Source organism: Rissa tridactyla, chromosome 2 (genome assembly GCF_028500815.1).
Source record: "Rissa tridactyla isolate bRisTri1 chromosome 2, bRisTri1.patW.cur.20221130, whole genome shotgun sequence".
Taxonomy (NCBI): Eukaryota; Metazoa; Chordata; class Aves; order Charadriiformes; family Laridae; genus Rissa; species Rissa tridactyla.
The window spans coordinates 144,061,358-144,077,767 of record NC_071467.1 but is presented as its reverse complement, the minus strand read 5'-3'; the positions used below and the strand labels follow the sequence as shown (position 1 = coordinate 144,077,767).

Genomic DNA, 16,410 nt, shown 5'->3' with positions numbered 1-16,410 from the left:
ATGCCTAAAAGTTTGCTGAAGAGTAATCTAAATAAATAAATAATCTTGCTTTCATGCTGCTGTTGTGTACTATGTTCCAACTTTGGATTTACAGTTCATATTTATGGCCAAGCTTAAAGCCCTTTGAAAGGGACATGCTGATACAGCCTAGTCCCAACCATGCGTGTATGCCACTGCAATAAAGGCAAAATTATTTAAAAAAAAATGCTGATTTGGTTGAAGATCAGAATGGTAGTGATATAAGAAATACCCTTTGGTTTTATGCTCTAACAGGGTAATGTCTATATCAACACTTTCTTTTAAGGTGCAATTCAATCACACTTGTGTGTCCTGCATTGTGTTAAAGATTAAACCTCGATACACTCTTTCCCTAAGTAAACTTAAGGTAACTTTTAACAGAAAACATTCGAGTGGTAATGCAAAAGCATCTGGTGTTACTGTCACAGACCAGCTTCATCCATTAAAGAGCCTTAAGAGTTTAGTTTGTTCTTCATTTAGACTTGAACTGTGTGTTGGAATTTAACATGGAAAATTGGTGATTGTGTATGGGCAAGCAAAGTGACAGATTTTCTGAGATACATAACAGTGTCCTTGTCATGGATGACCTTCAAATTTCTGTAGTTGAGAAGATTTTATGCCATTAAGAAAGAGAGCATGAGTACTTAGCCAGAACCATGGGTATGGCAGAAGGCTTGGTCCTCTGTATCTCTTTTCACCACAACCCATTGGAAGCCTGTCTGATTGCATTTCAATTTAAAAAATCAATTGAAAAAGAAAAGACCATCTGCCATCATTATTATTGCTGAAATGCCCAAAACAGCCCTCTACACCCAAAAGATCCCATTATGCCCTTTGTACTTGGTACTATATGAAATTACTGAGGAAAGAGTTAATCAAAACCATTAAAACCTAAGGATCAATTCAATTCAATAGTATTTTTATTTGTGGGAAAGCTGTGCACGTGTTCCAAATACAGATGTTCTGAAGACAGGTCCCTTATTTATCTATTGCAGGTAGATCTCTTTTGCATGGGTGTAGGGGCCCTGGATTGGATTTTCAGTTGTCTGAATTAGACAATTTTTGTGGTGTTTATTTGTTGTAGAGAAGCTTTGGGGAAGAAAGAAGAGTTTAGTCACCACGGAGAGAGTATCTTTCTTTCTGAAGCGAAGAAACAAAAGATTGACTCAGAATTACATTTAGTTCCTGAAAACAATTTTTAGCTGCTTCCTTTTTGAAATATTTAAATTTTTAAAATATATGGACTTCTTAAACTTACTTCCATGTTTCATTAGTATCTGTTTATTAAATCACTATTTACGTTTCCTGCTCTCGACAGTGGGATGTTCTATGATGGAAATCATACTTACCTTATTGAGCCAGATGAAAACTACACTTCAGATGTAAGTAGAACTTACAGTAGTCTGCTGTGTTGTTTGTTGAATACCGACATTCACGGTCACAGCGTAGGCATAAGGCTCTGGGACTAAAGCGTCATCCCCTCATTCCCAACTCATTTACCTCATATGTGAATCCCCATCATCACAGACAAAAGTAGACCTCCAAAATTTAGGCAACACTATGTGTATATGTGTGTACTCTGCAACACTTGGATGTAGAGCAGTGCAGCACCGGAGGGTGACTGAGTCCCTTGGAACCAGCAGGAGAAGCCTGTGAGTGCTCCATCCCCTTCTCTGGCACTTCCTGCTCCGGATTTGTTACATCCCTTTCCTCCTGGTTTGGCCTTGACTCCAGTTCAGCAGCTCCTGTAACTCTCATTGATGTTCCCTGGGCAGCTCTCTTAAGCCTAGCTCTAAGCGTGCTCAGACACTCCTGTTGATGTACTCAGATATTTCAAATAGAAGATGATTAACTGTGGCATTAACAATCACATCACAGTTGGGAAGAGTGTAGATTAATGGTGCCTTCCAACTTGCATGTTCACTAGTCTAGGTCTTGGGTAACAAGGACCTTTGGAACTGTCTATTTAATGCTCATGAGACAGATTGGTTTGTCCAGGTTTAATACGTGCAATTATTTACTATTTCAGGATGACTTCCATTTCCACTCTGTTTACAAATCCAAGTTGTTTGAATTTCCTTCGGATGACCTGCCAACTGGTATGATTTTTTTAATATTCATGACTTACTGACATTTTTTAGTGTAAGGCCAAATTTATTAATCGTACTTGATAGATAATCTTCTGACAGTATATTGTTTATTTGTATATCTCTTCTTTTTCCCCAATTAAATAAAAAAGCACTGAAAAAAAAGAATCTGAAACACTGAAAGCACTGAAAAAGAACCTGAAGTGCTGAAAAAACCCTGAATCCAATGAATCAATCATCTTCTAGACCTTCATGTTGTGATGTATGCTTCTCTTAACAAGTCATACAGTTTATGGAGTGCCTTACAGCCTAGTAGTTGAAGAAAGGAAAGGACTGAGGTAGCCTAAAGATAATGAAAATAAACCCACATTGCCAGTGGTTGATAACTTTTCATGTATTTTTCCTATTTTGAGGTACAGGGTGAGTACCATGGTGTGAGCATAAGCCTGGGAGATAAGAACTTGCCAAATATCTTTGCTGTTTAGTGACTCTCTCCATCTCCAGTCTGTTCAGCATCTTTCACAGTACTGGCTATAGTGCGGGTCATCCATTTCAGTACAAACGAATTTGGAGGCAGAACTGCTTTCAGGTGCTTGTAGCGATGAATCCCCACAAACAGTTTATATTGTGTGTGGACGGAAAAGAGGTTTTTAAAAAAATGAGTTTTCATCTGAGAAGCTGGCTTGTTAATTGAAGCTAAAAGTGCAGTATTTATGGCATATCCCCATTCTGTCAAGGATTTGCCAGTTTTACAGATGCATTTTCCTACACTACAAAATATGTCCTAGGTAAACAAAACTGTCCTTCATAGACACTGTCATTTTGGTAGAAACCACCTTTAGACTAATTTCTTCAGGAAAGTTAGAATTGTCCAGTCATCTTGTTACAAACTATTTGTTCTACGGTAAGGTTGGATCTGGGATCTTAGGTGCTGGGTACTGCACATGAATGGGTCCTTCGCTGGAGCACAGTGTGTGGAGGTTTGCTAGCTGTTAAGCGAGGTAAAATCATTCAGAGAGCTAATGATAACAAACAAGGGAAATTGCTACAATTGGGTCACCTTGATTTCAGTTCTGAGGAAGGAATATTTCTGAGTCTAAACAAAACAGAATCCCAGCTTAGTGCCTCACGTCCTCTGCTGATGATTGCCCAGACAAGGTGGAGGAGGCGTTGGGATGCAAGGGCAGCACAAAAGGCTCATGCAGTGCAAGACGTTGACATCTGTATCATGAAGCTCCCTATGTACATGCACCTCAGACATGATCCATGGTTATTCCTTGTACTCGTGGAGATGGTAGTGTAATGAGAACAATTTCTTGAACATAAGGCCAAATAATAAAGTGCATCTTTTATCACACTTTCTTGAGGATATGTCATTTGAAAGGTCAGAAATAATGCAACCACTGCTGAGTTTAAAATAAATCTTCTGTGTCAGGTTCTTAAAGCAGGAGACTGCTAAAGCTGGTATTTAGTAGATATCTGACAGGTGTCTTACAAGATTTCCTAATAGTGAAATTTTATGTTTACAATATTTTGGAATAAAATTATTTTCTGCCTTTAAAATTATGAAAAGGAATTCATTGCGCGTATAATCCACCAGTATAACCTCCACCAAAGCTTCTTGATTTTCAAAAAACCTGTCAAAATAGGGCTTCAGGTTTGTTTTTTGATTGTTTGCTTGTTTTTCACAAAAATCCAGATAATGCCTGTAGAGTTTTGATTTCACTGTAGATAACAAGTAAATATTTGCTGGCTGTGCTGTAGGAAGCCTGGCATGTGACAGTGGAAGATGTTGCCATTAGACTGAATTAGAATCACGAGATTGTAGAAAAGGTTGAAAAGGAGATTTAATTGTAGAGTGATAGTGATCTTAATTATACAAATATTTGTAATGCGGATAAGAGGTACAAGGTGCTAATCTTCTATCACTTTATGTTTAGGATCCCATATATGGAGAGGTAAACTTTAACTCGGGATCTGCTCTCCCACATGCCCATACTTGTTTTTGTAAAACTTCTTGGAAAGGTGTTTCTGAGGTTTGTAGTGAAAGTTTCAGTAGATGCAATGTATTATATCCTTACTAGGAATCCCACCATTTTTCTTTGTGATTATTCAGTTTATCTCTGTCTTTAAGTCATCCTCCATGCATAGCCACAGCTCCAGAGGATGAGAGCAGTCCGTGCCACCTTCTGCTTCCCCACCCTTTTCCCTGTGCCCACAGAAGCTCTGTTGTTCATCCCCCAACCTGCTGCACACCCTGTCCCACCTTCTCCTTCGCTCCTCCCACATGCTGCCCCACCAGTGTCTTTGCTTGGCACTGCCTCTTCCCTGCCAGTCTGGAGAGTGCTGGCTGATGTCCTGACTTTTCTTTTTCTTCTTTTTTTTTTTTCTTTAAACAATACTTGCAATTAATTGCTGGTAGTATTGTTGTGATTGCTTTTTTTTTTTTTTACGTACTACAGCAGAATCATTATTATTAATAGCAAGCACTGTGCTAGGTTATGTCATCAGTATTTCTTACATTCCTCATTACGCTCATAATTTATCAATTTGCCCAGCCTAAGGAGATCTTCCTTGATGTCAAGATTTTCTTATCTTTAAAAGAGTCTATGTGTAAGCTAAGATTTCCACTCAGAACTGTGTTAGGAATGGGCTGGATGTATCATCAGCTTCAATATTGATGTTAGAAAGGAAAAAAATCAAGTAATAAGGATTACTCGATATCAGTGATAGTAAAAGGGCACACTATATTTACTACAGTTCCATAGCAATGTACTTTTTACATTCTTTTGCTCCTTGGGTATTGAAAGAAAAAAGGAAAAAAGAAAGCTATTGCAGAAAAGAGTTAATCGTACTGTACTTTGCAATGGTCTGAGGAGGTAATGAAGAATTTAAATTAGGAAAGCTTGAATGGATGACTTTGCATGCTTAGAGCATTTGACTTGATAATTTAGTTGACTGTATTTTTTCTCACAACCTGTATTGAGACATACAGTGCCCTGGCATGGCCTTAGACAACACTATGTTATTGAAGGTGTTGTTTTTCAAATAATGCATAACAGATGTCATTTTCTTTTGAGGTCACTTGAAAGACATGTAGGTGTGGTGCTTAGGGACATGGTTTAGCGGGACTTGGCAGTGTTAGGTTTATGGTTGAACTCAATGATCCTAAGGGTCTTTTCTGACCTAAATGATTCTATGAATCCTCATTATGCTTTTTCAAGGTAATATGTTCCGGTCAAAATTTCCACTAGGCTTTCTCAGCTGTCTAGGTTTCCTGTGATTTTAATGGTCATGTTCTTTTGCCTGAGGGTTCTTGGCTGGAAATGCACCCTGCGTGAATTCATGTGTTAGTGTGTGTTAATGTGTTAACATTATTGGCTGCATCATTCCCCTCTAGAGATGACTGACTTCCGGTGCTAGGTAAAATGATTGCATTTGCTGGTAAAGTTATCTGAGACTCTATATACATATTGTAAATTATTATTTTTCTGATTGAAAAGTTGTATTTTTACCAGTCTCATTAAGCATAATAGAAAATATAAAATCATAGGTTGAGAGCCAGTCGTGTGGCACTAGAACACAGACTATAAATCAGTAAACATATGTAAAGCATAATCAAAAACAAATCTGTAAAAAAATTTTCAAGATTCAGTTTATCAGCATTGCGAACTCTAGAGACTGCAGGTCTTTCAGCAATATATAGTGACCCTTGGACGTGATTTAATTTATTTTAGGTTCTTTTTGTAAAGAAAATCCTCAAGTGCACTGGGGTAACCATGAAAACATTTTTAAGCAAAAGGCCTATGATTGTCCAGGCCCTTCTGTAAAAAGATATCTGCAAACTTCACATACCAAAATGACAGCATAATCCCCAAGATTTAGCTGAGACAATACCAGTTAGCCATACTTTGCTTTCCTGGTTTGTTTTTATCAGTAACAAGCTGCTCCTGGTTAAAATTAGCACTTATGCCTTGTAATGTTTTGTCAGATGGGCAATTCAGCTTCTTGTTTTAAGGTTCTGCTGATATGGCAGCCCTGTGAAATTCCTATCAGCATTGGTTTTAATCCTTATTAAGAAATTGCACAGTTAATGTACAGCAGGTGGGAGGTGGAACTGTGAGAAACTTTCCTATCTCACTGCCGAAAGTAGACTGTTTAGGATTTTGTAACAACCAAAACTTGTGTACAAAAGTATGTGAACTGGAAGTCCCTTAATTTACACAGTCTCTATCGTATACTAACAACTAGTCTGCAGGACTGATAAAATCACTCTGGAATACTGAAAGAAGTTTTCAGTCTCTGGAGACTGAAAGGATGTCCAAAGCTGGAGAAAATACAAAAGAGAGGACAAAGAAAAAAGACATTACAAAATAAGCAACTGCAAACATTTAATTTATGTGTCTCAAAAAAAGATGATCTTGGGGTTATGTGAATAGTAAACATGTTTATACAAGATAAAGAGATTTCTGTTGTCTAGAGAGGAGTGAGGCAGGAACTAGTAATCTAAGATAAAAGATGGAAAAATACTTCTTGGACCTTAAAAGGGTGAGAGCAAGTATTATCTTCTGCTTATAAACATTATAAACATGCGTCCCTTTCCGTGAGTGGCTAGTAACAGATTTGATGAAAGGGACTTGGCAAAAGAATAAACTACTTGGTGCTTATGGTTAGAGATTGAAGAAATTAAAGACACAGTGGGGTTAGCAGGGAGGAATATTGTATTGATAGTGAGCATTGCCAAAATCTTAAAAGGTTACTCCCAACTCTGACATATTTTACTTTGTAAATATAATCGTCTTAAAGCATTAATTCTGCCTTCCGTGCTCTTCTTATTAATTTAGGTAGCTATTGCAACAGCTCTGTGAATGTCTGCTGAATTCCCGAAAATGTGATTCTCTCCATGGAAGCACTGTGCTAATAATATTATATGCCCAGTGTTGGTGAAGTTTTGGCGTAGAACATCTGCTGCGCTTTCTGAAGCGTGACACCCACAGATCATCTGTTTCAGCAGATCCAGATTATCACTAGTAGGGTTTTTAATAAGAACCGTGTTACTGGGAAGCATCTGTAACATTGCCTCCTTTCTAACTGGAAACTTGAAAAAGGGAGTTGTTACCGCATCTGCTGTGCGGAAGAATGCCATGCTACTGTCATGCGGCATCGGGGTCGCTAATTCTTGGGCTACGTTCTTGTATACATTCAATTTATTTGCCTGTGTTTTCTGCTTAGAGTTCTGGCAAATGAATACTACGTCACAGAAGTTTGTTGTAAAGCCAAGACACAAAAGAAGTAAAAGGCAGGTATGTGCCAATATGCTTATAAGTAATATGCCATCAAGTTTATTTTGTGTCTGCTGAATGAATTTGTCCAGATGGAGTCCTGCTGCTGCTGCTGGTTTGGCATGAGGTCTCTGTATCAATAGAGCTGTTACAAGAAGAGGTATCTAAGGCTGACAAAACATTGTTGGGTTCTCTCAGACATTGCTTAGCTGGCGAGTTATGAAATTGTTAAACAAACACTACTAAATTGCAATCAAAAAAGTAGCTAAAATATTTTCTCTCATTTTGAGTATAGAGTTTTCTCATCAACTCCCAATTAATGAAACATCTATAAGTATTTTTATGTTGCAATGGTGACAAGTAGCTGCTCTATGTCACTTGACTTTGATTTAAAATAGATATTCTAAACTGAGAGTTCATTCCCTGTTTATTAAGGTGGGGGAGACAACTTAAGTGCAAGTGTTTTGTCTGTACCCTGGAAAGATGGCAGCACTTGTTTGCATTATAGGAATGGAGCTCAAATGATGGTACAGGTCAAAACAGAGCCTGGCCACGGGGGCTGAACAGTGCAGGCAAAAAGGAAATCCTGAGAGCCGTGGGAGGGGAAGATGGCTTTAACATCCCTGACTAATGAAAGCCTCTCAGAGGCAAAAGAGAAGTGAGAAAGACATTGGAGAAACTCCAGAAGTCATTCTTGAGGGTCTTACTTTATATCAGGTGGTTTGCTTCCTTTCAATAAACTAGCCATTACTCTGTATTTTTAAAACATAATGATATAATAACTCTCCTGGAAAACCCAGGAAAACAAGGACACCATGAAGAAGCACAGTCGTAAATGTTTCTAAATGCAAAGTAAGCATAACATGGAGGTGAGTACTGCTGTCATTGTGTGAATCAAGCACACAGTCTCTTTGAAAACAAAAGTTTATAGGTGACACAACCCATTTTTAGAGATATAGGCCCCACTGAGGATTCTCTGTAAAAAAAACTAAACTTGGGATTAGATGGGTTGAGACTCGATTTCATTGTTTAAGGTGATATAAATGTCCTGGCGGAGGTGAAATAATTTTTTTTAAAAGATGCAAATAAGCATCTGAACTTTCTTCAATATCTGAGACCAGAATTAAGACGATAGAAAAAAATCTATGTGTGAGAAGTTTGGTTTCTGAAGCTGTTTATAGTTATCAGTTACACTCTGTCTGTATTCTGTTAGACTCTCTTACGGTTGTACTCTCTCTGTAGGTTCGTCAGATTCCACGTAAAATTGAAGAGGAAACAAAATACATTGAGTTAATGATTGTAAATGATCATCTAATGGTAAGACTGACACACTTCAACATCTTATGATTATCACCAACATCAAATTGTCTTAATTGGTCCACAAAGGATAACAATAAAGAATAACATATGGCCAGAATAAATTCAGTATGCCCTTAAGAGAAGAGATTATGGTCTCATTAACCATTGATGAAGTTGCTTCTGAATTTTGGCAAGGTAATTTCACCAAGAATGCAACGAGGCCTGAGTTACGAGAAAGGAGGGTGATAAATTAAAGCTTTGTGTCATAAAGTAACTAATGTCATTGCGACTTAAGCTGATGATTTTCTTTCTGGCTTTCTTGAGCATTTGTCTCAGTTATAGCCACTCAGCAATCAATAATGCAGTTATTGCAATTGTGCAGCTGCTGTTGACAATGGGAGATTGTGATAGGTCCAGATCAATATAGAGAAAATTATTTTGTTAAGCACGTATACTTTCTCTGGGAGAACATAAATAGGCTCTTTAATGTAGTGGAAAGAGACATAATAAAGTTTAGTGTATTAAAGAAAACTCAGGCTCATTCAAGTGGGAAAAGGCACAGATTTATGTCAGTGAAGATTATTAATAATTAATGAAAGGAATATCAAAGGAAATGGTGAATTCTCCATCGCTTGTGGTCTTCAAATCCAGACAGTGTATTTCGGGAAGATGTGGTGGTGTCAAACACAAACAATAGGATTTGATCTTGAAGTAACTGGGTAAAGTTCAGAGAGTGGTGATGCCCCTCCGACTGGTGACAGTAGTTGATTTTATGGTCCTTTATGGCTCTAAAATCAAAATTTGTCTATACATTTTATCTGCTTTTTCTGTGATGTGCAGCTTCTCTCAAGCAATACCCAAACTGGCAGATATAGGCATCAGAGTGTAAAAGGAATGTGCCACTGTCCTTTGACACTGTACTCCTCCATCAGCTCAGTTTGGTGAGCATAGCAATAAATTCTTGCATTAAAATGGACAATACTAGACACAGAATTCCCTAAAGCTGTGCCGTTGTGTTTGATCTTGAAGACGTGAAGCCACAGCTTTCCCCCAGGACTTTATCTGTCTGGACTGATTCCCCCCAAGGACAACGTTTCCTAATTTTGCTTAATTATAGCTACTGTGAGAGTCAGTCCACTGAAGCAAATGCCAGTGAACGTCTGTGGTCGAAGAAGCCAAATAATTTTCTCCTAGGAGAAGGAAGCGTCGTATGCTCTGGGCTCCTTCCCATCCCACGGCCTGGGCTAGTACGCGTGTGTATTTGGATAACTCCCTGTGCGTGCAAGTAGATGTGGCACTCCCGATGTATTCAGCGTGGAGCTGACACCCTGCAGAATCAGAGCCATTTCACCGTTCAGCCTCCTCAGGTGCTCCCAGAGGGAGCAACGAACCTCACGCTTCTTCCTCTGGTCTGCAGAGCCAGCTGCATCCCACCCATCCCCCTGGGCCACTCACCGCGGCGAGGGGTGCGGTGCCTTCCTGTCTGCCCCCTCGGCTGCTCATCCAACTCTTGCTTCCATTCAGGGAATAAAGCTTTTAAAATCCAAACGTTGAAATAGGCTTATAAATTAGTATAATGAAAACATTTCTGTAGGATGCTTAGAGAAGCTGGAGGCCTAAAATTTGAGGTTTTAGCTGCCAATAGAGACTTGAATAATACACTTATTTCCCTTTGTTCCTGTGCTTCATTTTCCATTTATTTTGTAGCTTTTTCATTTCATCCTTTCTACCATTTTTAGCTTCACAGTCCTGTCCTGTTTTTTTAGTAAGTGCGACATCCTCATTTTTGGTGGTTTTCCCCCATTCCTGCTTGAAAGCATGCCTTTCCCACCGCCTAGCTGCTAGATAATTCTTGCGACTAAAAGATCCGAACTTCCAGAGAATATGGACAACTTTCATTCCAAAATCAAGCGTCATGGGGCATAAGATGATTAAACATATCTGAAAATCTCAGTCCTTTTGTCCTGAGTTCTTCTAAGATAATTGTGACTTTCATACCTATAGTTCTCATTTGTAAGTGTTTCTTTCTGCAGATAGGAGTACCTGGCCAGCTGTCCAGTGTTACCTTTATAGCAGTGTATTATAGAAGTCAGTAAAGGTGCCATTGCAGTCTGATTGCTGAAGTGTTTTGAACCATTTACTGTGGTATTATGGTATGTGAAATTGTACATCCAGAAGACACCTTAAAAGAGAGAAATGAAAAAAAAAAAAGGAAGTCTGATTGATAGATTAAAACACTGATGCAGGCATTCTTGGGGTAATACCTCTGAAGAAGTCTCAACTATGGAAATAATGTTGCTAATTTCTGTATTGGCATTTGGAATTAACTTAAAAATCACCAATAATAAAGATAATAACAGTGTGTTCCTGTTTCTATAGCATTTTTCAGTAAAGATCTTAGAGCACTTTCCAAACAGGAATTAATACAACAGCTGTATAGTATGCAAAGTTGTAAAGTATATCAGTAATGTGTGTTTCTGAACAACTTTCTACTATTGCTTATTAGCATTACATTCAGCACAGGAGACTGAACCTTGCACAGGGGTTTTATTGTTGATGTAGTTGCTTTTTACTTCATGCGTTTTTGGAAATGGAGTCTGTATATGTAACTTGTCTGTGTTTGTTTTGCAGTGCAAAAAGCACCGCTTGTCAGTAGGCCATACAAACAGCTATGCTAAATCGGTTGTGAACATGGCAGATTTAGTAAGTATCAGTCAACTAAATGTTCTTTTACGTGCGAGATGAGTCATATGATTCTCCTACCGATAGATGCGGGAGTTGTCAGTTCATGGTATACCTAATAATAACATATGTGAAGATCACAGATTTTCATCTAGAACCACAGTCAGCCACCTATAAAGCCTTTGTCTAACATAAAGCATTAGAGGTATTTTGTGGCTTCAAACATTTAGGTATCCTGATGGATCAATCACTTGAGCCTGAGTTTTAAAGAGCACCTTAGGTATGACAGTCTTTAATACAGGATCCCTATGTTGACAACCAGAAACGCAAAAGACAGTCTGAAATTCGAATGCACTAAAATTTCTCCAGAAGCAGCGCGTTAGAGTAAATAAATGAGTTAGAATAGGGACATACAAGTGGGTTATGCGGATTGTATTTGTGGCGCTAAATTGGTGGGGCTGCTGGTTCTTGCACCTCACCCCAGAAAAGTATTCCTAGAAAAAGAAAAATGTGGTTCCCACTCTTGAAAGTACTTGGTGTGGAGTGTTAGCCCCCGGAATTGAAAGGATCACCCTTTTTTTGTGATTCAGCCAGCATGGGGTTAAGTACTGCTGTAGTGGTGTGTCCCAGTTAAAACTGGTTTATAGATCACTGTTTGGTATAAGAGCCCTCATGTGTTACTGGGGTGACCTGGATGTTATAATAGACCCATTAATTCTAAATCTTTGAACTATTTTGAATGGTTCTGTAGTAATTTTTCAAAAATCCCATTTCCACTCTATGCACCTCCGCCTGTGTAGGACCTGCAAGGGATCTTTCTGCAGACTGAGAGCGCTGATTGAAGAATTAGGTCTAAAATTTAGATTTTACTTTGTTTTCATGTTTGTTTCTTGGTTTTAAGGGAGATAAAATCACCTGGGAGAACATAAAGTTTGGTAGAACAAGCTAAATATTTAGTTATGTAAAAATTTAAGCTATTACAAAAAAGGGGTAAAACTCACCTTTATTCTATTTGACATAATATATTTGTTCATTCTGTTAATGTACTAGATATATAAAGAACAACTTAACACCAGGATAGTATTGGTTGCCATGGAAACCTGGGCTACTGATAACAAGTTCACCATATCTGAAAACCCCTTGGTGACCCTACGTGAGTTTATGAAATATAGGAGGGATTTTATCAGAGAGAAAAGTGACGCAGTTCACCTTTTTTCGTACGTAACCTCGTGTGATGTTTTTATTACTGGGTTTTATTCTTTTCTTGGGGGTTGCTTGTCACAAGTGGCTGATGCATCTCCTTTCTGTTGTGTGTGTAATCCACGATAATTCAGAAAATGATGTTTCTGATGGGGAGGTGGGGAAAAGTTAATGCACAAACTGCCTGCCAGTGCAACTAGAATTTTGACTCTCATTTTAGTTTTAATGTACTAAGCCCGAGCTGCATGCGCTTTAAGTCTTGGTTATTCTGTGCAATTACCTACTCTGCAAGCGCAGCTGCCTGGAAGGTGATGCATGGTTCCACCTCGGAGGTTAGCTTCTTTGTCAGTAGAGCACGGACAGCCCCGTTGTATTATTTAAAAGCAGAACATTGGTTTTGAAACCAATGAGGTTTCCTGCTTAAAAAGCACTATGGCTTGCTTTACTTTGTTGAATGATCTGCATGCTGCAGGGTTACTGAAGTGTTGCAGATCCTGGACACAGTTCGTTCTCTGGAGAGACATGTGCTATAAGAAGAATAAGCTGGGAGGAATGTTATTTTCTCTAGATCTCTTGATTGTTTTGGAAATAAGACTGATATAACAAAATACATCTACAAAAGTAGAGGAGAAGGTTCATGGTTGAAATTTTTGATCCACATGAGACAGGCCAGATGAATTGCTCTGGAGTCCTTATCCCTCTCTGCTGACTGTTGTAGGAGCCTGTATGAATAAACTTAACCTAAACACCTCACTTTCACATGACTCTGGTAGGGTGCCACGATCCAGCTTCTCGGAATTTTTGCACGTGCTTTATTACTGTCATTGACTTCTCCCATGAAGACAGCTAGTAAGATCTGCAAGTGGTGCTTGCAGATTTTATTTGTGTCTTAGCTCTTCGTCTGTAAAATGAGAATCAGGTTTTCTCACATCCTTTATATATCTTCTCTGGTGATATTGTAAGGTCTTTGGGGGAAGTCTTGTTCTTTTGAATGTTTGTGGATTGGCTTGGGCAAAGAGAGCCCTATGTGCCCTGTGACTGGCACTCTGGGTATACCCCTGTAGTGCTAATTCCAGTGCTGTCCATAACACCACCACTGATGTTTCAGGAATTGCATTCATAGACTGTTCCGAAATACCAGTTTCTGAAATTGTGTCTGTGAGTGAGATGTGACTAAGTTGGGAGGTGAGGCTGGCTGGTGTGATGGTACACTGGTTATAAATGAACTTCCACTTTCAACGCAGTTAGTGCATTGTCTAGTTTCTTAATGTGTTTCTGTTTTCCTTTGAACAAAAAACAATTTGCTGCAGATTGGGTGGATCAGTACTCTGAAGTGGAGCAGAGTATATTTTGTCTCCAGTAACTGGCAGTCGTTCATGCTGATGTGGTCAGCACCAAAGAGATGATTACATTTAGTCTCACAGTGCAGCTGTCCCCTGGATAAGAAGGGCTGCAGTTCTGGGAGTTTTCACCTACCTCTGCATCAGGGAGCCACTAACGCATCTCCCTTAGAGTTTTGCCACATCAGCATTGCCCAACTAGACACATGTGTTTTGAGTAGTCCCCCATGCCTTGGCAACACAGTGGCCTCTCCTGTGCTCTGCCTGTACCACGTGCCAGCAGAAGTCAATGAACATAAGGCTGGTGAGATTCAGGTGGTTTGGCAAAGTAGTTCCCTCATGCTTTCTTATATTAGATAGTCTGAGAAGGAGGAGAGAAGATGGTGTAACTTCTCTGGAGATAATTTGTCATGTGAGGTTTGTGAGTGGTTATCTGGTTTTCCCCATATTTTTTTTTTTTTTTGCATAGTTTGCAGCATAGTGGTGGCAACCAGCAAATGCCAGTTTCTCATTTGGAAGTCATAAGGGTAAACACTGGGATGGATAGGTGCAAAACTCACGGGCTGAGCAGGGTAAACTTTCTCTTCTTTTCCTTTTTGTCAAAGGGGGAGTCGATTTCAGAGCAGTCGGAGTGGTGTAGCCCACACTGGTGGAATCTGCTCCTTGCTTAAAGGCGGAGGTGTGAATGAGGTAGGTGGGGATACTGGCATGAGCAAAAAGTGGTGGAAATTTGTCTGCGCAGAATTTATCAGTGCAGACGTGTTCCTCGAAATATCTTGCTGCTTCTTTGCTGATGAAGAGTTTTAGTGCAGCTCTTTAGAAGGGATGTCTCAATGAAGAGTGGTGAGTGAATAAAGTCAGATATGGATTCAGATACACTTTTCAGCAGATTCTGCAATATCCTGTCATTCATACTTGCAGCCACAATGGCAAGAAAGAAACAGACTTTCTCTTACTTAACTTGTCCATAAGCCAATGTTTAGTTTTCCTCACTTGTCCATTATCTAGCTGCTCTGAAGTAAGAACTCTAACACTGTGTATCTGATTTTGCTTTTTATTGCCTTAAAATGAGAAAAGCTTCACTTGTATCTGAGATACCCGTACATCACTAATTACTCTTCCTGCCTTGCTTGTGTCTTTCAGTTTGGAAAGCCAGACTTAATGGCAGTTACTCTGGCACAAACTTTGGCCCAAAACATTGGCATTTTCTCAGACAGAAGAAAACTTCTAAGTGGTAAGGTTGTTTGCTTTTGCACTCTGTCTCAAGAGAAAACGTTAAAAGGTGGAGGATCTTATCAGTGTCTCTCTGATATGTGTTTTTTCCCCATGTTTCTAACAATGTTGGAATATTTTACTTGTAATAACACAAGGAGAGACTGACATATTATTAATTTTCCTCTATTTAAATGCTGTGATATCCCTTTGCCCATAATTGCTGGCAGCACTGGTGTCACCTTTTCATTAAAAATAAATCATAAAGGTGTCTGCCACAACCATGCATTTCAGGGAGATCGATGTCACACCCACAGACTGAATAGCTGCCATTTTACAGCACAAAGGTAGAAACACTATTAGACCTGGGGATGATGAAAAGCCACCTCAGTCCTGTTATGTAGGATGGTTTTGACAACATAGCTTTTCCCCTGTTTACCTTGATTAAATTCCTCTTGTAGTTTACCCAAATCTCCTGTTCTTCTTATAGATTACCCAAATCTCCTGTACATGCCACCCTACTGCTACCATTTATATGCTGTAACCTTGGTATTCGACTTCTTGGTAACCCCTATTTACCTCCGATGCCTTAATTCAGATCCCGGTCCTGCGACAAGCATGTCACCCTCCCTGCTTCCATGTTATAGGAAGTCCCAGCACATGGAGAACAGTGGATGATTAAAATATTATAGTTTTAAAACAGTTTAGATGTTGGGGTGCTTAGTTATTGGATCATGCATACTTATGTGGTTTACATTTAAAAAATGTTACCATTTTGAGTAATAGAACTTTGCTTAGGTGAATTTTGTTTTCAGGCCCTGTAAAGACAATATAAAATGCAGAGATACATCTGCATGTAAAGGTTTTTGGAGTTTACTTAATTTTATTTTGAAAAATATTCAGAAACGTAGGATGGATACTCCATGCTACCAACATATTCAGTATTCATTTTCCAGATGCATATTATTAACCTGATACAGGGGCCGGGTAAAAGTGAAAATGGTTATAGCGGTGGTTCCCTTTCTTATGGCTGAGCAGAGGGGCCGGGCACAGTTTTGGTGGGGAGGGAGGAGAATGCAACTGTTTGGCAGAGACTCATCTTCTTTTTAATTGTACTTTTAAAACAGAACTAATAAACTGATATTCATGTATTACAGTAAGACAAATTGCAGAAAGAGAAAGGTAAAAGTATACATGGAAAGCATACGTATAGAAATAGACAAAAGTGACAGTTCTGAGAGCAAAGGGCTGGGACCAGAGCAAAGCAATCCCAGACAGGCTGGCAGGGCA

At 39.1% G+C, this 16,410-nt stretch overlaps 1 protein-coding gene across 1 annotated transcript in view; it reads left to right on the top strand.

The window, feature by feature from the left end:
• The window catches only part of ADAM22 (ADAM metallopeptidase domain 22), a 114,667-nt gene that overhangs the window by 60,766 nt on the left and 37,491 nt on the right, over nt 1-16,410 (top strand). Inside the window, exons 4-9 of the mRNA XM_054192410.1 lie at nt 7,338-7,408; nt 8,630-8,704; nt 11,318-11,389; nt 12,419-12,585; nt 14,514-14,598; nt 15,052-15,142. Coding sequence (XP_054048385.1) covers nt 7,338-7,408; nt 8,630-8,704; nt 11,318-11,389; nt 12,419-12,585; nt 14,514-14,598; nt 15,052-15,142 — 561 coding nt within the window. The remainder of the gene's footprint in view (nt 1-7,337; nt 7,409-8,629; nt 8,705-11,317; nt 11,390-12,418; nt 12,586-14,513; nt 14,599-15,051; nt 15,143-16,410) is intronic.